At 36.1% G+C, this 23,625-nt stretch overlaps 1 protein-coding gene across 1 annotated transcript in view; it reads left to right on the plus strand.

Moving 5' to 3' along the window:
* The window catches only part of man2a1 (mannosidase, alpha, class 2A, member 1), a 57,371-nt gene that overhangs the window by 2,115 nt on the left and 31,631 nt on the right, over nt 1–23,625 (plus strand). Inside the window, exons 2-7 of the mRNA XM_079870746.1 lie at nt 473–730; nt 3,590–3,734; nt 9,336–9,507; nt 17,590–17,717; nt 19,121–19,294; nt 23,330–23,516. Of these exons, the coding sequence (XP_079726872.1) occupies nt 473–730; nt 3,590–3,734; nt 9,336–9,507; nt 17,590–17,717; nt 19,121–19,294; nt 23,330–23,516 (1,064 nt within the window). The remainder of the gene's footprint in view (nt 1–472; nt 731–3,589; nt 3,735–9,335; nt 9,508–17,589; nt 17,718–19,120; nt 19,295–23,329; nt 23,517–23,625) is intronic.

The raw sequence follows: 23,625 nt of genomic DNA on the forward strand, positions 1-23,625 counted from the left end.
TAAGCCAGGATTAGGCCTTAGTTCTATTAGGTTTTATAAACGAGCCTTATAAAAAAAAAAATCATTACTGGTGTGCATCTTGAGACAAAACAATGGCGCTGACATATTAAGAAGTTGCTTTCAGTTAAAACAGCTCAAACATGCATTTTAGCCTGGGACTAGTCTAATGCCTTGTCTGTGTAACCGGCGCATAATGTTGTAAATTTGTATCCCTCCCTTTTTCACAAACACGGTGCTTGTGCCTGATCTGGAAAAGTTGCAGGCCAGATGCTGTGTTAAATTACTTTGGATGTAATTTTTTTTTCAAAACCCGTAAGGCCCTTAAACAAAGTCTGCGACACACTTTATTCATTTAAGTTTAGGTTATGTGGTAATATATTCAGTTATGTCATTGTTTGAATTTTGTGCTGTAGGGCTTGTGATCCTGTCCAAAGCAGTGCTAAAAGTGTTACCGTTTTTCTCTGTTTTACAGGGCCAGCTTGGTATTCTGCAGGACAAAATAGACCACTTAGAAAGACTGCTTGCAGAGAACAATGAGATCATTGCCAACATCAGGGACTCCGTAATTAACCTGAGAGAAACTGTGAAAGTTGGGAAAATATTTCCTGAAGGGAACATGAGTCAGGGAGACTTGGAATTGATGCCTCGTGCTCCTGCGCTGATCCCCATCCACTCAGAGGACTGCCAGTTTGCAGCACGGACGTACTCCAAGGCAGCGGATGGAGTGCAGGTAGTCTTAAGCCCTATTCGCACTGGATTAGTATTATCTGGGGACCTTGTGTGATTTAGAAATTACCCACCCACATCTGAATTTCATGTGGCGCATTTGCACGGGATAAGCGAAGCCTGTGATTTTACTCGAATTTACTGACTTATCTCCCGGATATGCTTGGAAATGTCTTGTCGTTATAGGTCTAGCTATATGATATATCATAAACAGAAGAATGTTCCTTACCACATGCTGCTATACATGTCATTCATCTCCATCTAATCATTCTTTTTTGTTTTTGCTCTTCTGATGGTTTTCATCTTTCTCTTTCTGCAAATTGTATAGTTGTATAATGTATAGCGATGTGACCCAGCACCCAAAATACTATCAAAACACTCCATTCTTCGCGAAAGATGGATAAAAAAGCACACAGGAAACAAAAACCTTGAAAAAAATTATATACGACCGCGCCATGAAATCATGATTTCCTCAAAAATATTAAGCAGCACAGCTGTTTTCAACATGATTAATAAGAATAAATGTTTTTGAGCACCAAATCAGCATATTAAAATAATATCTGAAGGATCATGTGACACTATCACAGGAATAAATGACATTTTAAAATATATTTAAATAGAAAACAATTATTTAAAATTTGAATACAATGTCACAATATTACTGTTTTTACTGTATTTGTAATCATATAAATGCAGCCTTGGTGAGCATAAGAGACTTTCAAAAACATTAAAAAAAAATCTTACCATAAAGTAACTAGTATACATATTCATACATTTATAAAGGTTTTCTTTAAAAAAAAAAGAAGAGGAAAAAAAGAAGTTACAACAATTTGCAATAATTAATAAAACTACATTTTGATATTAATTCTTCCTCTGAACTAAAACCTCAATGTCATCTTTTTCTAAGACATACTGTACTAGGGCTGCTCGATTATGGCAAAAATTGTAATCATGATTATTGGTGGGTGATATGATCAAAGTCTTATTTCATCATATGATTAATTTTCAATATCAATAAAATTTCAAAACGATCGATAGGCTACTTCAGCAAAAACTTATACTAGGTTAACTAATGTAGCCAAGTTAAATGTCCTCAAAACGGTTACAGAAGACAAGTTAACAGTCACCAACACAATAAGAACAAAGAAACTAATTACACTAAAAACAGACAAAAAAATAAAACAGAACAATTTTTTTTTTTAAATAATCAGTGCTTAAAAAGTTGTACAGGAAGATGTACTAACAATGATATTCAGATAAGTAATAGCCTACAACAGGAACTGAATTCAAAAATGTAATCAAATGTAAAATAACACTGCATAGTCTTCACTATATAAATTAAGTATAGATTAATCCTTATTAAAGCTACAAAAGTTTTCATTCAAGAGCAATGAGTGATTTTATCTATGTCTTTTGTTGTTTAATTAACATTAATGACACAGACTGAAGCAGTAATATTGGGCTGTTGTCCCTTCAAGACCGAAAGCACGGATCCAATATACTGTTTCACATGCGTTTTCTTTCTCAACTGTTTACATTCACTTAAGACTTGTTTGGATTATGAGGATACTTAGCAAAACGGCATATTGATGTGTGTAGGCTATTTGACCGTTTAGGCACGTATCTGAAGCCCACAGTATACAATATAATGCTTATGTGCGTTCTGCTCTGTCTGGGAGCGCGGGCACAGAAAGCTGCATGGGAAACAGTATCTCTTTTGCGGCTTAATGAGCTTTTAATAACACTGTTTAATATCAGGCACGTCCCATAGTTTAGCTGCAGTAGACTGCATTTTACCACACTCACTTATTCAGCTGATTTGGATGTTTGGCTCAGGGAGGAACAAAAGTGATCCACTAAATTTGGCAGCGGCACAATAATCGTATTACCTCGATTATCTTGTTTTCATACTCTTTGGAAGCCAAAATCGAAATTAATTTACGATTTATCGCACAGCACGATACTGGTTAACTACTTTAACTGAAAGTTTAAGGGTGTTCACAAGTTGTCACATGTGTTTTATATGTTGGGATACAACCTTGAAAAGTTTTTTATGTGCAAAATAGGCCTACTTAATGAAGATTTTTTCATAAACGATGGTTCGGTAAACATGAATCGATCAATGTCAGAGAGACTTGTTTTTCAGAGACTCCACTGGCTTTTTTTTGAAGGTTGAAAAATATCTCAATGCCTGAATTGTTACTCTACCAGAACAATCTTTGCATACTTTTGCATGTAAGTTTGTTTATGGCTTGGCTTGTTTCTTAATTCCATTTTTTTTGTTTTTTGTTTTTTTTTTACATGGGGACGTGATGTAATATAAGCATATACAGGTGCAACAGAAAATATTGTTTTTCCTCCTGTCTCTAAGGAAAAAAATCTCTGCTGAATTACCTGAATTTCCAAACACCAGAGTTTTGTGGTGCTTGCCAATTATTTAATTTAATTCCTGTCCAAATCTTTGTGTTTACGTGCAGGAATTGCTAAAAAGAAATTCTTTTTTTTTTTGCTTCAGAGAAAAGTGAGCTGAAATAAACTATGCACCATTACACTGCAAATTTTAAGGAGTGTCATCAGGAATGAAATTGTGTAAAAATAAAATAAAATTGCATCGTTTCCCCCCTTTTAATTAATTGACATTTGAATGAGTTTTATGACAACTGTGAAGATCTGCTTCACTGTGATAAATGTAAATTCATTTTTATCAAGACTTACCTCTGCCCAGCCTTCAAATAACTACACAAAATATGAAACACTTTCGTAACTAATAAATATTGATGTCCATTTATTATGAACTCAATTGAATGGAAGTGCATGCCTGTTTCAGTCCAGTAAAATGATGTTCTCTCCTGCTTTGTTTCAGATGCTGGATGTTTATGATTTGCTCAGCTTTGATAACCCTGATGGTGGAGTATGGAAACAAGGCTTTGATATCTCTTACCAGGCTGACGAATGGGACAATGAGCCACTGCAAGTCTTTGTTGTGCCCCATTCACATAATGACCCCGGTGAGTCAAAGTTTGTTGACCATTGTCATGTGTTTGTAGTCAATAAGAATCACCATTTATCAATCAAACAGACATGTGTTTATCTCAGGTGCTTTGGCCTGGTTGTATGTGATGAATATTACAAATATTTTTGATAAACGTTTTGATTATTATAAGTGTATTCAGTTCCTGTTAGAGTCATGCAAATAAAGCGGAACAGTATTTCAGATTCAAGCAGAAATATGAAGCTTGAATTTTTGTTAAAGCACTAAGAGTTAGTGTAAATAATTTAAAGCTGCAGTCTGTAATTTTTTTTTGTTCAAAATATATATAATAAGCAAGTAGGCTACATCATGAATCCGTTTTCCAAACCACGTTTTTGTCTTATCCTGAATCACTATGGTACACCTATAATAAGTATTTATATTCAGACTATTTTAGACTGGTACGGGTCGTACCACTGCACTGTGGAGTAGCCCAGTTCCTGTGTTACTCGTCATAGACATAAGGGGCTTTCGCACCAGATACTTCTAGGAACTTAGTTCTAGGAACTACTAGCCACCAGGGTGGTTCCCCGAGAACTAATGGTTCCCCTAGGAACGTTTTCCTGGTTGCATTCGCACCGCTAGTATGAACTCTGAGGTGACGTAAGCTGCGCTTGTTGTTGTGACTTTTATTTTGATGGCGCGGTGGACCTTTATTTTGACACACAGTGCTCGCATTCTCCATGTTCATTAGATTGCGATCTGTCTAACAGTCCTGTCTAATACGTTAGAACTTTCATTCATAGAAAGTAGACAGTAATGAATTGTAATGAATAATGAGTTATTAGCGTATGCTGTGTGGTTGATGTCCAGTGCTGCTAGCTGAGCAGAAATGCATCATGTTTCGCTTGGTCACCTCAAAGTTGTGTTGGATTTTCTCCTTAGCGTAAAGGTTAATCTATCACTACTTTCCAATGTAGAGTTCGTTTCTGGAGTAAATATATAGGCTATAATCTGTGTACACAGCTTTTTTTAAATGGCGGGTGCTGGTTTTTCGCGTGCATTCGGCCAATCAGCGAACACTAACGTCACGGATAGGTCCTATAGTGCTGGTTCAGATCCTACTCTGAAGTATGAGCTAAATTAGTTCCTCCAAAAGGAGTTCCTAGAACTAAAATCGTTACTAGTTCCTACGGTTCCGAACACGCCAAAATCCGGGTACTTCCGCCAATAGTTCTAGGAACTATGAAAAGAATATAAACAGAAAGAAGTAGTTCCGGCTACAATCTTCTTCTGCAAGATGCATGCAGTTCTGCGCAAAAAGTTACGGACTGCAGCTTTAAATAGTCTTATAAAAAATCCTATAGTTTGCTAAATTGTCCTTTTTTGAGGTGGGAATAGTTTTCCAGGTGGATGAACGTCTGGTTTTGTGTTGCTGACAAAATTCCTGTGGGTGGAATTTGCAATGTGTAAAACTGATTTGCACCTGGTATTAAGCTCAGTCTCGGGTGGTCTGATCACAGGTAGCCAGACGAGACAGATTGCTGTTTAACACCTGGTAGTCTCAAGCCTCAAATCTCTTGTGACCGGTCAGATCAGATTTCAAGTAGAGGGTCTCTGGTTTCATCATCACCTTGATACATCACACTGTGTTAGTGTGTGTTGATTTAGCATAACAATTGAAAAGGAAAGAAAATAAAGCACTGAAAAAAATTGCACTATATTTGCGGCATTTACATATAAATGCCTGTATTTAATCTAAGCACAAATTAGACGTTTCAAGCACAATTCTCCGTTGATTTATTCTAAACTTTTGTCACCGCATGTTGATGTCATACATACTGAAGAAGTTTAGTGAAATCTTACGTATGTATATAAATGCATGCTTCGATCAGGCAGTTATTGTCAATTAAAGCCGGGAAAAGTTTCAAACCTCTCACAAACCTGTCTCACTACAGATGTGATGTGGTCACATGCACTTCTGACTATCTCGATGTTAGGAAACATATGGACCCTGTTTGACCACTTGTGATCGGATCACTTAAGACAGATATTGATTCCAGGTTTCTGGTATCCTTGTGCCTATTGTGAGAAAGTTGCCATGACAAAGAAGTTCAAATATACTCTATATTTACATAGCTGTACTTTGTATTTTGTTTATTGGCTTGTTCCATGTTTGTCCATTGTAAGTGCCTTACTGTGATTTTCAGCTTAAAAATAGCTTAGCTAGGAATTGTATTTCCTGTGGTGATGGAAGATAATGTTGTTGATTGCTGAACTTATATTGAACTCTGAATATTCCTTTAGACCAGCTAACTGAATAGATTTTCCATTCTGAGGGTTTTTTCCCCAAGGTATTTCCATAGCTGTGATAGACGAGAATTGATGCACCTTCCTCTTAACAGTTGTCTTACTCGACGCCAAAGAGTTAACAATGAAATGGCATCCTACAAAAGCAGGAAGTTTATTATTTGACTCTCCCATGTGAATTGGCAAGTGTGCAATTCATATTTTGCATTCAACATAAGGAATGACAAGAAAGAAATCACTGTCAGGTACACAGCAGTCTGTCCAAAAATGAGTGTGCAGTTTGCAGAACTTGAGAATGCTTCAGCCAGGGAATATTTTCAGCCATTCGATTTCAAGGCCAGTCCTGTTTTTAAGATCTCAGATGTTTAATCAAGGGCAAAAAATGTATACACCTCTTCTCTGATGAACATTTCGGAATTTCAATTAATTTTGATATTTATATATATCAATTTTTTTTTTTTTTTTTATATCTGGTTGGTTTGGATATTTTGCAGAGCAAAAAAAAAAAAAAAAAAATCTGGTCAAATCTGGTTTATTATTTCTTAAATAAGCAGTGAAGCAGTTTTGTGTAACATATTATTAATATTGAAAGCAAACTATGCTGGAAGCCATTCTGTCATGTTACAGGAAACCCATAAAATAGGAAATTAAATCGCAAACAGAACCCCCGTAGACCAGATCAGATGTGATATTTACATAAGATGTGTTCAGCTTGATGGAGCACAACAGAACACAGGGTCACAAGACTCTTCTTAGCGAAACGCTGTGTTAAAAATGCATTGCTCACGGCGCAAGATGCTACAGTAAAAAAACAGCATGTGACGCAGCAGTCAAAGAAGCACTTTATCAGAAAAGGTTTTACTAGGCAAACTGTCTTACAGCTAAAACACAGCACAATGTGGGCATGCTAATTAAAGATCCCGCCACAAACAAACTTTTAAAATGAATAATAAAGTTCTAACTGCTCAGTCAGGTGTGACTAGACTGTTGTAACTAGCATCACGAACCCATCACGAATGAGTCTGTGCGAATGAGTTTGAAATTTTGAAATACTCTGGGGTTTTAAATGCTTTATTTAACACCAAAATGCACAACAAATCGAATACTCTGAGTGAAATACATGGATGCTTAACATTTTGACGTCACCACTGGGCAATAACCTGTTTTTTTTCTTCTTGTAAACATGGTTAAATTGCATTGCCAATGCCAACAAGTTATTGATTTGCATGTAAACCGGTAAATCAGGTCCTTTTTGGTGTGCATGTAAACCTGCTCATTGTTGGTGTGTTTGGTAACCTGACCTGTCTGTCCTGTTTTTGTCGACATTTCCCTGCAAAAACAGACTTGCATTTAATTCATAATCAACTGTAAATTTATATTTATGTAATTATACTGTATTTATTAGAATTTAGTTGGACAGCAACTTGTTAAGTTCCCTTAAGATAAACCACAACCACTGCTTTGTGGGAAAACTGGAAGGTCATGTTGTTTTTCCTGTTTGGTGTCAAGTGTTGGTTTCTGGTAAAGGATGAATAGCAACTGTCAGTTATGGTCGGTTGCTTACAGTATGTCGTTGCCTAAAATAAAGCACTAAAAGGTGTTTGGACAGCTGCAAGTACATCTCTGTTTAGTTATTAGGATTAGTTTTCTCAATAATGTTTGAGTTGCAATCATTAATATTATGATGACTGTCATTTCATGTTCATGTACATTTCATATGGGATTAAAAATATCATTAAGTATTAGTAAAGTGGGTGTGTCTGTTTGCTGGGTGTAAGTTTGTATAAACATTTGAAGACTGGGAGTGTTTGTGGAATCTCCTTTTGTTTGCAATTTCGTTTGGTTCCTATTGTGGTGCATAAATTACACACTTCACTTTTAAATATTTGCCAGCGTTTATTTAAAACTTCAAACTTGTATTGCACGCTAATCTGAGCTTGTAAAATTGATCAATTCTGAGGTACTGACACGAGGTCGTGCTCTACTGTAAAAAGGTACAGTTACAATAGTTATATTATACATTATACATGTCGTGTCTGTAGTGACACAAAGATGTAAATTGATAATTTTACATAGTTACAAAAAATATTTTTCAAATAAATACTGTTCTTTTGAACTTTAAGTGTATCAAATCAAAATAATCAGATCCTGAATATTACGCAGCACAACTGTTTCAACATTGATAATAATAAAAAATGTTTCTTGAGCACCAAATCAGCATATTAGAATTATTTCTGAAGGATCATTCATGTGCCACTTAAGACTGGAGTAATGATGCTGAAAACTCAGCTTTGCTATCGCACAAAGCTGACATTTAAAAAGAAAAAAAAAAGAAAAAAATATTTTTTATTAAGAAATATTGAAAAACTTCATTTAATTTGTATAAAAAATTCACAATATTACTGTTTTGACTGTATTTTTGGTAAATAAATGCAGCCTTGACGAGCAACCTCAAACTTGTGTTTTCTATACCATGAAATATATCAATGAATGAGTAACGTATTCATATACCATGGCATTTTCATGTTACCTCAAATAATACTATAATGGTAATGATACTTGTCCTAAAACATGCTGATACCATAATGCTTTTTTGTTTCACACCCCAATTTAAAGGGGTGCCCTTTTCACAAGATGTCAAATAAGTCTTTGATGTCCCCAGAGTGTGTATGTGAAGTTTTAGCTCAAAATATCCCACAGATATTTTTATATAGCATGTTAAAGTTGTCACTTTTTGAGGGTGAGCAAAAACGCACTGTTTTGGTGTCTGTCCCTTTAAATGCAAATGAGCTGCTGCTTCCGTCACAGAGGGCAGAGCTTCAACAGCTCGTGTCGTTTTACCTCACACAGACATGCACTGAAAATTTCTAAACTTTTAGCCTTTTATGTTCAAACCGGAGTCAGAAAGATGGAGAGACTCAAGAAGAAGTGACAACATGTAGAAAGCAACAGGACATTTCTGAATGGTTAGTTGCAGAATTTATGCAGCTGATGTCAGTTAACTATCTTCTAGACATTGATTAGCATATTCTGTCATGAGATATTTTGAATATTTGAATATTTTAGAATATCCAAGCTGTTCTTTTCCATACAATGTAAATGAATGGTGACTTTGGCTGTTCCTGATCCCCATCCACTGTCATTTAATAGCACACAAATTCTGCTATACATTTCATTTTCTGTTCCACAAAAGAAAGAATTGGAATGAAATGAGAGTGAATAAATGATGACAGAATTAAAAAATTTCAGTTAAAACCATTTTAAATATCAAGTCATTAAAAACAATCTCAGCAACCTCTGTTACAAATTTATGTGATGTTTTTCTCAGGCTGGTTGAAGACATTCGATGACTACTATCGAGACCAGACACAACACATTCTCAACAACATGGTGGTGAAACTACATGAAGACAATCGGCGAAAAATGATCTGGTCTGAGATCTCATATTTTGCAAAATGGTGGGACAGCATCGACGAGCAGAAACGAGATGCTGTCAGGAGGTGAGGCTGTTTTCTGTTGTTAATATCCTTCTATCCTCATGTGTTGGTGTAATTTATGGATTCATTAATTGCAGTGTTCACACACAGGTCTGGTGTAAGCAAGATGTTGAGGAGTTTTGGACTCCATTGTGCTTTTGGTCCCATTTTAATTAAGCTCAAAGTTTGTACTTTATTGCCTAGATCTCAGGTGACGGTTTATGCGCAAAAATGAAACAACAACAAAATTAATTCCAGACATTGATACAAACATATTATGTTTTAATGATGATACCAAACATCGATTCTAGTATATATTTATTTTTTAGAACCATTTTCTTCAATGTAAACTTTTCAAAAGGTATACAGTACCTGTCAAAATTTTGCTCACAATTTATCTGCATTTATTTAATCAGAAAATAAATATTCAGTAATATTGTGATATTACTATAATAATTCAGGAATATTGTGAAATATTATTACAATTTAAAATAATTATTTTCTATTTTAATACATTTAAAAATGTAATTTATTCCTATGATTGAAAGCTGAATTTTCTGCATCATTACTCCTATCTTCAGTGTCACATGATCCTTCAGAAATCCTTCTAATATGATGATTTGCTGCTCAAGAAATATTTCTTATTCTTTTTTTAATCAATGTTGAAAACAGTTTTTGGTGTTAACATTTTTGTTGAAACCATGATACCATTAAAAGTTTTGTGGTAAAAGAGGGAAATTAATACATTTATTCATAGAGAATGCATTCAATCGATCAAAAGTGACAGTGAAGACATTTATAATGTTACAAAAGATTTATATTAAGTAAATGCAAATAAATGCTGAACTTTGAATTGAATTGAACTTTCTATTACTCAAAGAATTCTGAAAAAGTATCACCATTTCCACAAAAATGTTAAGCAGCACAACTGTTCTCAACATATATAATTGTTTCTTGAGCACCAAATCAGCGTATTAGAATGATTTCTTATGGATCTGGAGCTCTAATGCTGTATATTCAGCTTTGCCATCACAGAATTAAATCATTTTAAAATATATTCAAATATTTTGCAATATTACTGTTTTTACTGTATTTTTTGATGAAATAAATGCAGCCTTGGTGAGCATAAGAGACTTCTTTCAAAGACATTAAAAGGTTGTAATATTTCCAAACTTTGGGCTATAAATGCATGTCAAATATACAAAACTGGTCGTGTTCATTGTTGAACTAGCCTTGGGAAAAGACGCAAATGCCATGTGGAAATGTAATAAACAATTCTGCTGTGGGTTTGAATTCCAATTAGAGCATCTTTCAAAACGGCCTGAGGTGAAGACTGAAGTCAAATGAAAAATCCAACTCCAATATTTATTCATTATTGATTTGATGCACAGAAAGAGTTTGAAGCAAGCAAGCTCTATTCTTTTTGAACATTTGCCCCCTCAAACACCCCCCACCCCCCCATTTATTTCCAAGAAGGCCTTGGCTGACTCCAAATCAAGATTTTTGGCAGGCATGAGCAGGTTTTATTTCATTTTATATCAGCCGAATCAAGGTCTAGCATAATGATTCAATTTCTTTTACTGCCACATACATGGAGGTGTATCTTCAGAATAAATCAAGTTGTCTGTGCTTGAGAGTCTGCTCAAGAAAATGGGAACTGCAGATAAGTCCATAAATTCCAATCTATGCTGGCATATATAATTTGCAGTATTGGGAATGAGACTTTTCAAAGATTTCATATGCTGCTAATCGAAGAGTATGTCAACATATTTTCAAATTGGTCTAACCTCACCTGAACCTCAATTTTATTCCCTGGCAACATTAAACTTGATATAGGAAGAAGCATTTAGAAACTCATATTCCGTGGTCTAAATTGCAGCTGTAGTCTGAAATGAACCAAATACATCTTAAATGATGGAGAAAGGGTCATAGTAGGGTCAGCTTAAAATGATGCTCTTCATCCATTACTTGGTATGCATTGCATTTGTCAAAAAACATGCATTGCATTGTGCACAGTAAGACCAGGGACGTGTATGAATAAGACCAGGAATATGTATAAAGAAAGTGAATAGGGTAGTTTTTGAATTCATGTTGACTTTAATGAAGGATCTAATCACTGCCGCCCAGTGGATTTTTCTCTTGGCCAGTGATTGATTCGAGAATAATAGACCATTTTTCAAAGTAATTTTGAAAGTTTCTGTCAGTTACGTGCTGAGCTAGTGCTCTTGGTTTTGCTAGCGCCGCTCTTATTACTGGCCTCCAGAGGGCCACGCTATACGATTCACAGCTGAAATATTCAGCATTACAGAGAAAAGCTGCTGACTAGCAATCAGGCCTGGAGAAGTCTACTTCTAATAAGGGATGCCATTACCCAAGGTGTCTGCTCTCTGTTCAAGAAAATAATTAGTTTGCAGCGGCAAAGCTCAATAAATCTGAAAATATATAAAAAAGTTGGTTACTGTGTGTAATGCTGCATATGTGAAGAAAGTGCTTTGTAGTGAAAACCCTGAAGAAATGCTGTCGATGATGTTGCTGTGGTGAAACATGTTCAGCTCCTTTGTACTCTTCAAAGCTTTAAATTCATCAAAATGGATATTGTATGCTTTACGTTCCTAGTGTTATAGCGTATGTTATTCTAAAGTAAAAAAAATTGTCTTCATAGTCTTTTATCAAATGGTATTAATGTCTTCATCTGATTCTTCCACACTTGAATCAGTGGTTCTTAACTGGTTTTCCTTCAGGACCCAGATTTTACATTGGACATGAAGTGGCAACTCAAAAAAATCTAACTGATAGTCTTAATTTTCCTCAATTACATTGCAAAAGAAGACCTAGAACGTTCACTTTCTAAAGCAGACATCTCAAAGGCCATCAAGCCCTTTCCGTCTGGCAAAGCACCAGGTCCAGATGGCTTTGGATGTGATTTAATAATAATCTTTTTAAAACTAGCCCCTTACTTATTGAGAATTATCAATGACTCATATAACAATGGCATACTCCCCAATTCATTATATGAGGCCAATATTTGTGTTCCGTTAAAGAAAAGAAAAAACGACACTGACCCAGCCAATTATAGACCTATATCGCTTCTTAACGTGGATCAGGTGATTACAAAAGTGTTAGCAAACAGACTTGGAAAACATATCTCAACAATAGTACACCCAGACCGAACTGGGTACATACCAGGTCGTTTTTCCCTTTGCAGTGTTCGTCTCCTTCTTAACATTCTTTATAAAGATTTTTGGTTAGGAAGCCTCAGGAGCAATCATTTCACTAGATGCCCAAAAGACGTTTGATCAAATAGAGTGGCCTTTCATGCTAAAAGCGCTTGAGCACTTTGGGGTTGGGAGTCGTTTTATCAAGGGGGTAAAAATTCTATATTTATGTCCTCATTCATCCATTCTGACGAACTCTAACAAATCTAACCCCTTTGAGTTTTATCGAGGAGTTAGGCAAGGAGATCTTCTTTCTCCTCTTCTTTTTGATATTGCGTTGGAACCGCTAGCAGTAGGGGTCAGAGGTCACCCACATATACATGGCATAAAGATTGGAAATGAGGAAGCTTTGGTTAGTCTATATGCTAATGATCTTTTAATATATCTTTCTGATCCAGTCAAATCAGTTCCCCATTTACTTGATTATATTAATACCTTTGGTAAAATCTCTGGGTATACTATTAACTGGACCAAAAGCGAGTTTATGTCACTTGCTAGACACACAAATCCCTGCCAGGTTGGTCCTTTGCCTTTCAAAATAGTCGAAGACGACTTTACATACCTTGGCATGTGGTTCCAAAGATTCCTAAGCAAATATTTAAATAATTGTTTTTAGCTAGGATTGACAAATTAAAAGATAACATAGAGCGGTGGAGGCTCCTTCTGCTATCTGTGATTGGCAAAATTAATGCAAATAAAATGGTCACTTTACCACAATTCCTCTACCTTTTTCAAAATATGCTGATTTATATACCTGTATCTTTTTTCAAGCTTGTTGAGTCAATTATCGTACCGTTTATTTGGGCTTACAAGACCCCCCGAATAGCAAAAACGCACTCACAGAAACCCACCCAGATGGGAGGCCTAGGTCTCCCAGTGTTCAAATTTTACTATTGGGCAGCAAATGCCAGGGCTTTATTTTATTGGCAGAAGTGAAACTTTGGTGAAACTTTCTCTGTGGCTGATCCTCTATGGCTTACGGTAGAGACATTGTCTCTAACAACATCTTGTCTCCAAGTTTAACTTTTTTCCAAAGTGTCTCCCTCATCAAAACTAATTGGGACCAATTTAATAATTAAAAATTCATTACGAATATTAAATCAAATGAGGAAACATCTTAAGTCACCTGACATGTCTGTCCTTACACCCTTTGATAACAATCACATATTTAAACCCTCTCAGCTAGACCGAGGTTTTATTGAATGGAAAAGCAAAGGCCTGATGTCTATTGGGGATCTTTATAGATGGTACATTTGCATATTTGAATCAATTGTAATCTGCATTTAATCTCCCAGGTTCCAACTTTTTTCGTTATCTATAAGGGAGACATTGTGTTCAAACGGTTATTCCACAATTTATTGACAAACCAAAGTCTAACAAATTTGAGCAATTTTTTTTGGTAAATCCTAGCTCTAGACATTTGGTTTCACTCTGTGTAAATGCTTTCCATCTGCCTGTAAACACAAATGATATAAAAGAAGCCTGGGCTAAGGACTTTGATGAAGAAATGTCCTATGAAACCTGGAATGAAAGTCTCAAGAAGATTCAAGACTGCTCAATAAATGTGAGGCACAAGTTGATTCAGTTTAAAGTGGTACATAGACTGTATTAATCCAAAACTAAATTGAGTAAAATATACAATTCTATTTATCCAGTCTACGACAGACGTAAAACAGAGGAGGGTTCTTTGTCACATATGTTTTGGTTTTGTCCCAAACCATTTAATTTTTGGAGTGCCATATTCGATTTTTTTCTAAACGTTTTTCAAAAGGAGTTTAAGCCAGACCATGGTCTTGTAATTCACGGATCTTCTGAGACATTAAACACTCTTCCAAACTCTCAGAAATGACCTTTATTGTGTTACGGATGAGGTGGTTAAGATCAAGCGCACGACAAGGGAGATTCAATAGGAGACTTTAATTCTGAAATTAGACCAGGAAACATAGCCACACATCAACGATAACTAAGGCTGCTTTCACACTGGCAGTTTTGTTCGGAACGGGGCACGGTTCGCATGAAAAATCACTAATGTGAACGCTGTCATGTGGACCCGGGTGCGCACTGGGGTACCGAACCCGAGACTACCTGGAGGAGGTGGTCTGAGTTCGGTTGCACTCGAACCGTGCCGTGGTTCACGTGAATGTGAAAGCAACACGGATCGGGTGCGCAGTCTTGTTCAGGAAGAAAAGTGACCTGCCCATGCGTTTTAGCTGATTATTATATATTTAATTAAATAAAACGCATGTAAGGGATGACAGTGTTGATGATTTACTTTGGATACGAGCGAGAATGAGCCTACTGTGTATTCGCGCACAGCGTGTGGAATCAGGACAACAAATTAATAGAAATCCACTGTCTCCTCAAAAGAATTCATTTGCAAGCAGCAGAAAACCACCTTATGCGTCACTCACACACACACACAGTAAACCTGTTGTTCACTCAGCTGTACATCAAATTAATAAAAAAACACAATATATTGACTCGCGTTCTGTTTTCTATCATGCGGCGTGCACGTATGCCATGACGTAAGACGAACACAAATGCACCAGGGTTCGATAGACTCAAGTTGAGTGTGAAACCAGACCAACGCTGTGGGGGGGTGCATTTGGATCACAGCAAACAAGCCCAGTGTGAAAGCAGCCTTAAAGAGGGCTTAAATAGAGAGAACAGATCAGGGAAACGAGACACAGCTGGGGCAAATTAACTCAATGACAGTAACCATAGTAACTAACAAGATACAGCTGAACCGAATTAACTCATGATGGAGTGGCTAGAAACTGAACAATGAACAGAGGAAGAGCATGCAGGTGACGGCCAGGGAGGATGATGGGAAATGTAGTGACTGTGACATATTGATGTGCTTGACTCTTGTGAAAAAAATAAAATAAATACTTTTAAACTGTAAATGTTCAGACTCCATGTTTCAAAGCTTGGTTGGGTGAATTGTTTCATGTCATACAACTGGAGAGGATACGTTCCTTGGAGTCCAAATCTCATTTCCAATTCCAAACTATATGGCAGCCCTTAGGGTTGTTATGGTCGTATTGTTTGGGTTTCTTTGTATTCCTAAGTTGGTACACAATGTAAAAATTTTAAATAAATTTTTTTTTTTTTTTTTTTAAATCAAATATTGAAATGTAATAGTACATTAACTAAAATGAGGGAGTGAATTAGTAAAAAGTGGCCATGATTGGACTAAAACTAGTGAATGAATTAGTACAACAGGGTAGGGCTGCTCGATTATGGGAAAAATCATAATCACGATTATTTTGGTCAATATTGAAATCACGATTATGTAACACGATTATTTCACATGACTTTGGGAACGTGTTGCATTTATTAAAAAGACACGGTAACACTTTACAATAATGTTAATTAGTTAACATTAGTTAATGTATTAACTAACATGAACTAACAATGAGAAAAACATTTGTTACAGTATTTATTAATCTTTTTTAATGCTAGTTAATAAAAATACAGCTGTTCATTGTTTGTTCATGTTAGTTACAGTGCATTAACTAATGTTAACAAATACAACCTTTCATTTTAATAACGTATTAGTAAATGGTGAAATTAATATTAACTAAGTTGCTGTAGAATTATTGTTCATTATTAGTTAATCTTAACAAAGGTAAGTTAGTTATAATGCTAATTATTAATGAACCTTATTGTAAAGTGTTACCAAAGACACCTTTCAACAATTCTTAAAAATCGAAATGTGAACATTGATTGTACTTTTTGAACTATTAAAATAAATAATGTAACAGATAATACTTCAATGAGTATTTTAATAATTCCCGCAGGTCTACCACTTATAATGCGGGAAATTCCCCACAAACATTGATTCACTTTAGCATGTAGATTGTATGAGTATCTTAAATGAATCCACACAGATTATAAAATCAAATCAATAATTTTAAAACTTTCTCCAAGACGCAATTTCACAAACCGCGTGAGTGTTCAGCGGTGATGCGTCTCTCTCTCTCTCTGTCTCTCAAAATGCGCTGGACAAAGCAAGCGTCGAAACTACACATTCGCGTTTAGGAGTCGGGACATGATGGAATTGTCACTTGTACAATCGGGCCAGCATTGCATCGTAACTAAAGTTTATCATTTTCACTTCTTTTTAAGTCTTATCAGTTTAAACATTCAAGCTGAGAGAGTTTACGGCATCGGGAAGGGCGGATGTGCACGTGCGCGCGTCATTTAGAACACAAGACAAAATAAGAGCGTTCCTTCAAAACAGAAAATGGCAAAATAATCGTTTTTACTCGATTATACTATTTTGGTGATCGTTGGGAGCAAACATCGAAATTGAAATTGAAATTCAATTAATTGCACAGCCCTACAACAGGGCCACGATTTAACTAAAACGAGGGAGCGAATTAGTACAAAGTGGTCTTGACTAAAACTAGCCCTTATGGTCATTTTGACCCAAAATGTATTTTCTTTAATTTCTTTTTGCAAATTTAGTGTTCATCGGAGTGATCCAAGACCTTTGGACTTTTGTCACACTTGAAAAATTGCCTGGTTTTGAGGAGTTTATGGTTGTAATAAAAATAGTAACACCTCCTTCCTTCGCGGGTCAATCTGACTCCCATTTTATTTGTCAAAACAATATAATAAATCTGGCACAATCCAGAAGAAACACTCACACTAATGAAGGCATGAGACCATAGAACATCCCCAATGCAGAACACACTCACATGCGTACTTACACACACCTAGGACATGCACCAAAAGAGCTAGTGTGAAAACACCCTCATGGTCGAATCAATTCCTGATGCATCTGATCCTTACAGAAGTAAAATGCGTTTGTGAATGCAGTTTCATGTTGGCTAAGAAGATTTTTCTCTCCTTCTCTTTCGTTCACTCTCTTTCTCTGATACAGGCTTGTAGAGAGCGGTCAGCTGGAGGTGGCTACAGGAGGCTGGGTGATGCCTGATGAAGCCAACGCTCACTACTTTGCATTGATAGATCAGTTAGTTGAAGGCCACCAGTGGTTGGATAAAAATTTGGGTATGTAAATTTTATTGCTTTTTTACTTTGGTTGATAACTCCACATCAAATCTAAGAGTTTACCTCATAGCTGCATAACATATGGATTGATGATAAGTGCTGTGTACTTTTACACCCAGAAGTTATGTAAAGTCAGCCAAATAGATTATAACCTGTTATATCAAGAAAGAACTTTCCAGGTTTCCGGTTCGAAGGGACTGTGGGCGGTCCTAGGTTGAATTGGGTATCAATATCTTGTTTCAGACCTATTTAAATTCTGAATCAACCTCAGCTCAAGATGTGGGTTGTGAAACCCAGAATGCTAAACCTCTTAACTGCAATACTATAAGGAATTTTAGCTCCTCTACATATGTATGCTTCCCATATTGGCTCAAAGACCTCTGGGAGATTTTTTTTTCAATGTTCATTATTAGTGTATTAAAACATGGAGCATAGCCCTGGCTCTCATTACTACACATCCACTCTACCATCTGCTCTCCTGATATCTCAGCTGTCAGTAGACCGGTTTCTCAAATATAGATTGATTGTAGAGACAGATTCTACAATGAGTCTTTGGATTTCAAACTACACTTGTTTAGCCGATGATGCCAGTATTACACTCAGGAGAACTTTGAGCTGCTGAGTTAAGGTTTGCTCATTCTCATGTGCTCATGAATATAAACACAGGTCTCTTCAGGGTACACATGCCTTTCAAGATTACCTGAATCTCCTGGGTTTTACTCTGTTCCATGAGTCCTTTCTGAGAATCGCCTCACCTTACATTCAGAGCTGTTGTAAATGCTCTACTGATTCACATACACTGATTTTTTTGTTTAGACACACTAAAAATGGACCCTAACCAAGTTCTAACTTAAGTGTATGATTCTATTAGCTGTTTCTAAATATAGCTATATATATAGCTAGATATAGCTAAAAAAAAATCGCTATGTACACTACCGTTCAGAAGTTTGTGTTCAGTTTGATTTTTTGTGAGTGTGTGTGTTTGAAAGAATTCTATTTTGGTCACTAAAGCTGCATTTATGTAATAAAATACAGTAGAAACAGTAATTTTGTGAAATATTATTTAAATTTAAAATAACTGTTTTCTATTTTAATATATTTTAAAATGTAATTTATTCCTGTGATGGAAAGCTGAATTTTCAGTGGTGATTTTTCCAGTCTTAAGTGTCACATGATCCTTCAGAAATCATTTTAATATGCTGATTTGGTGCTCAAAAAACATTTATTATTAGTATCAATGAAATCAGTTGTATATTATATATAGAAGAATATTATTTTCATTTATATGCATCAGTAATGCTTTAGAGTAAGTAGAAAAAAATAATGATCAGAAATAGGCAATTTATTGAATTATATACATTTGTTCATTTAACCTAAAATTGTATTCCTCCTCTTTTTGTTAGGAGTGAAACCCAAGACTGGCTGGGCTGTGGATCCATTCGGTCACTCTCCTACCCAGACATACCTGCTCAGACAGGCCGGTCTGTCCAACATGCTGATCCAGAGAGTGCACTACACAGTGAAGAAACACTTCTCCTCCCAGAAGACCCTAGAGTTCTTCTGGAGACAGAACTGGGGTGAGCAACTGATCTTAATGTAGGAAATAGAGAATGAAGTTATACAAAGTGTTTTAAGTCCATTTATGCAGTGCTTTAATATTCGTGATGTTTTTCTGTAAAATAGCAAATAGGATGGGTAACACTTAACAAGTATACAGTAATAAAGTTCTTACAAATCATTTGCAAACTATTAGTTTATAGTTTATTCATAGCTAATATATTGCAGTCTCTACATTGTTAATATATTAAAAGGCTATATACAAATAGTGAGTTCTTCATTCATTGTCACTATAATTAACCAAATTGTTATTGTTGGCATCTTTTTCATTTTTGGACGAACTGTCCCTTTAAGTCTCCGTGTGTGTCAGAGTGGCCTCACACGTTTGATTGGAAATCTCTGTAGGAGCCTGTTCTAATCATATGAGCTGCTCTGTGGTGCCATTCACACTTCCCATTGATTGAATCCATCTTTTATTTAGCGATTACGTTGATTAAAACCTGGGTAGGAGGGGGTGCTCGTTACATTTAGCCTCATGATTTAGAAATAGAGGTCGAAGTGAGATAAATCCAGTTTCCTGTGAAGCATCTACAGCTGCAGTTGGTAACGGACCCAACACAGTCTGTGCCTAGTGGAAGCTCACTCTCGTTCCAGAAACATCTCCATCACTGGAGGTCATTCAGCCCCTCGCCCTGAAAGATAACCACAAACTGAGATGTTGACAGGAGCCGTAATGATCTACCTCATGCTTGAAGCTATCGTATGATGTTGTGTTGTGTGGGTCTGCGATGAGTTGATATCGCTTGTCCAGTTGATGCTCTCCTGATTGAGTATTTGTATGCGTGAAAACTTTCTGCTCACTACTGAGCCCAGCTTTCAGGTTGGTTGAGTTCATCAAACAGAAAAGCCTGGAGCTCAGAAAGCTCTTATCACACAGGAAGCCAGGTTAAATGAATGATAATAATGGAGCAGTGACCGTGCATCACACCCTGGACTCCTCCTCCTGCATTTCATCATTTATGGCTGGATAATTATCGTTTATTAACATCCTGCGTGTAGATACATGTGGATAGTGTTCAAGTTCACTCGAACACCTCACGTCAAATGTTGTATCATGAAAGAGAAAAATATCTCTAATTTCTCAACCTTGCTGAGATACAGTTGTGCCACTCTTCACATATCAAACCAAGTAGCATTTATTTCTTTTAAAGCAGAAGTAAATGCACAAAATTATTATTAGTAAGGTTCCATTAGTTAACTACATTACTTATAATGAGCTAATTATGAAAAATACTTCTAGAGCATTTATTCATTTTAATGTTAATTTCAACATTCACTAATACATTATTAAAACCTAAAGCTGTATGCTGTAAGATTATGAACAGATTTGAGCAAACGAACAGTCCAGACTGTAAAATCTGTAAATGACACAAGTATGTTGTCTGTGGTTTCATAAAAATAGTGTAAATTATACATACCGGTTATGAAAACAAAGGATTTAAGGGGTTTTTGTAACTGGCTATTTTTGGTGTTATTATAATGTAAATTAGTTTGCTCTGTTATTCTGATGAAGGAGATAAAAGAAACAAACGTGTATTACAAAAGCTTACCTAATGACGTTTCATTTATTTAATAATTGAACACAGTACATTTGTTTATTTCCACACTGCTGAAGTACAAACCTAACTTCTTTCAATGTTATGAATTCAACTAAATATGCTATATATTGAATATTCAAATAATTATTCAAATAAAAAAAAATATTTAAAACATGAAATATCCTAAATTTCTTGATAAAGTCTAAGCATTTTAAAACATTTCTTTTAGTTTGCATTATGAGAGTGCTTATTAGTGAGACAACATCAGGTTTGAATAATTCATGTTAAGTGTAAGCCCTACAACCTTCAACTAATCTCTCACTATGTAGGGAAAAGTTTCTTGTGTAAACTTGCAGAGAACTGACTTCATACATTCACTAAGAATCTTCTTGGTAAAATCATTGTATTTGTCATTTGTTTCTCCATTGGCACTTGTTCTCTAGTGATTTGAATATAAAATAAGAGCTGAGGGAAATGAGTAAAACGATACAAGGGCTGAATTGGAGCCAGTTTTTCTCAGAACATCAAACAAAAGAGAAGTCAGGGGAAATATCCTCCCACATCGCTTCTATTGTTTTCCGTTGTCTGTCTGTTCAGTGTCATGCATCTGTTTGGGATACGATGTTTTTTCCCAGAGCTAGTGTTAAAAAACCCTTGGAAAAATGGACTCCTAACTTAGATCTCTGACAGTAGCCGCTGCTGAACAAATATGATTACAGTTCATTTGGCTGCAACAGCGTGCACTCTATGCCAGGCTGAATTAGTTTCTACTCAGTGTAATTCCATATATCACCATTTAACAGACAGCCAGACTACTCTGTGCTTCACATCTGGTCCCTTGTTTAAAGGGAAATCTTGCATTATTAATTCACACAGCTTTTATGAAGGTCACTCTGGAGCACATGCTGTGCTGAATGGGTAATTGAATATTTTTATTGCAAATTAAATATGATTGGATTTTGACATTAGTGGATCAGTTCATAATTTGCTGCCCTGAAAATGGATGGACTCTTGTTGTTGGTCATATTCGCACTCTGAATTATGTGTAAACAAAACATTTTCAGTGTGTAATAGAAAAATTGGGACTTGATTCTGTGCTTCAGCAATTGGTTGTATCATAAGTAAGTGGGTGTTACGTACTTATTTTTTGGAAAAGACCCAAAAGTGAGAGGGGAACACAGAAGTCATTTCAGAGGTGGACCAAGTTGTTTTATTTTACATATTTATTTTATATGTAACATTTAAAAACACTGCCCTGCCAAAAAAAGAAAAGAAAAAAGTCGCCGTTTGGATTTAAATTTGCAAATGCTTAAGAGGATATGATTGGATCATTATTGCAGTGATTGTTATTTTTCTAGCATGTTATAGGTTTGGCTACAGCTCTTCTAACCCTAATTGATGGAGTGTGTAGCTTTTCATTTCTTAAACAACCATTTAGGAAACCACATCAAGGCCTTATTTCAGGATGACAATGTCAAGATTCTTCAGGCTCAAATTGTGAAAGAATGGTTGGGAGCGAGCATGAAGAATCATTTTCACACATGAATGGGCACCAGACCTTAAATTCAGTGAAAGTGTTTGGGATGTGCTGGAGGAGACTTTACAGAGTGCTGGACTCTTGCATTGTCAATACAAGATCTTGACCAAAAATTGATGCACTTCTTGACGGAAATAACATCACAACATTTTTTTGGGCCGGGCAGTGTATTAGGGTTTAGTTGTTGTCAAATATACTGTTGTTCTGTGAATTTTACTGGGTGAAATCCAGACATTTCAATAGGAATTGGGATTCTCGATTTTCTTATTCAGATTACGCAAAAGGGTTCAAGTTGATCACGCAAATTTGCCATGTTGACCAACAGACAGCTTCTTGGTTTGAAAGTGACATCTGTGTGATCTGTGCTTCATACATTGCTACACTATTGATTATAGACAATGGATCTTTTTTGTTTGCCAATATGGCTGCACCTTTTCCAGTTGTTTTCAATTGGAGCGCGTCGTTTTTAAAACTCCAGGAGTGTAACGTGGGGCGCTGAGAGTCTATTTCACGCTGAAGCGCTGAACGTTCAGCGTTTTATACCAGTCACCGAGAGTTGAAGAATGTTCAACTTTGGGTAAAACGCAGCGCTCACCTCTGTCGCTTTTTGCTCAACCGTCCAATCACAGTGGAGAAGGGTTCTGCCAAAACGCTCTCAAGCGCTCACAGCTAGGCGTTTTCAGTTGACTAAAAACGCTTAGGTGAACACACAGCCTTAGACTATTAGCTTTAAATTTCTATTTGATGTGTGTTCAAGTCCTCCTGGGAAGTTCGTATTTTTGGGAAGTTGTAATTGTCACTTTGGTTGGTAGCAAACAGTGGATAATGGACTTATTGATGGAATTTTGGTGAAATTTTGCCAATGTGGCCATACCTTTGACTGGTCAATATAAAATTGCGTTTGTTTTTTATTCCAACAGATCAGGACTCAAGTTCAGACATTTTGTGTCACATGATGCCATTCTACAGCTACGATGTTCCCCATACATGTGGTCCTGACCCAAAGATCTGCTGCCAGTTTGACTTTAAAAGACTGCCAGGAGGAAGAATCAGCTGTCCGTGGAGAATTCCTCCTCAGGTCATCACCCACAACAACGTACAGGAGAGGTACACCTATACACACCATTTACAGACATTAGGAACTACCTTATTTACTTGTGACGACCTAGAAATAACACTGATTGTCTTGAAAAAAAGTTTGATTCAATGAATAACA

This window comes from Squalius cephalus (assembly GCF_949319135.1).
Source record: "Squalius cephalus genome assembly, chromosome: 5".
Taxonomy (NCBI): domain Eukaryota; kingdom Metazoa; phylum Chordata; class Actinopteri; order Cypriniformes; family Leuciscidae; genus Squalius; species Squalius cephalus.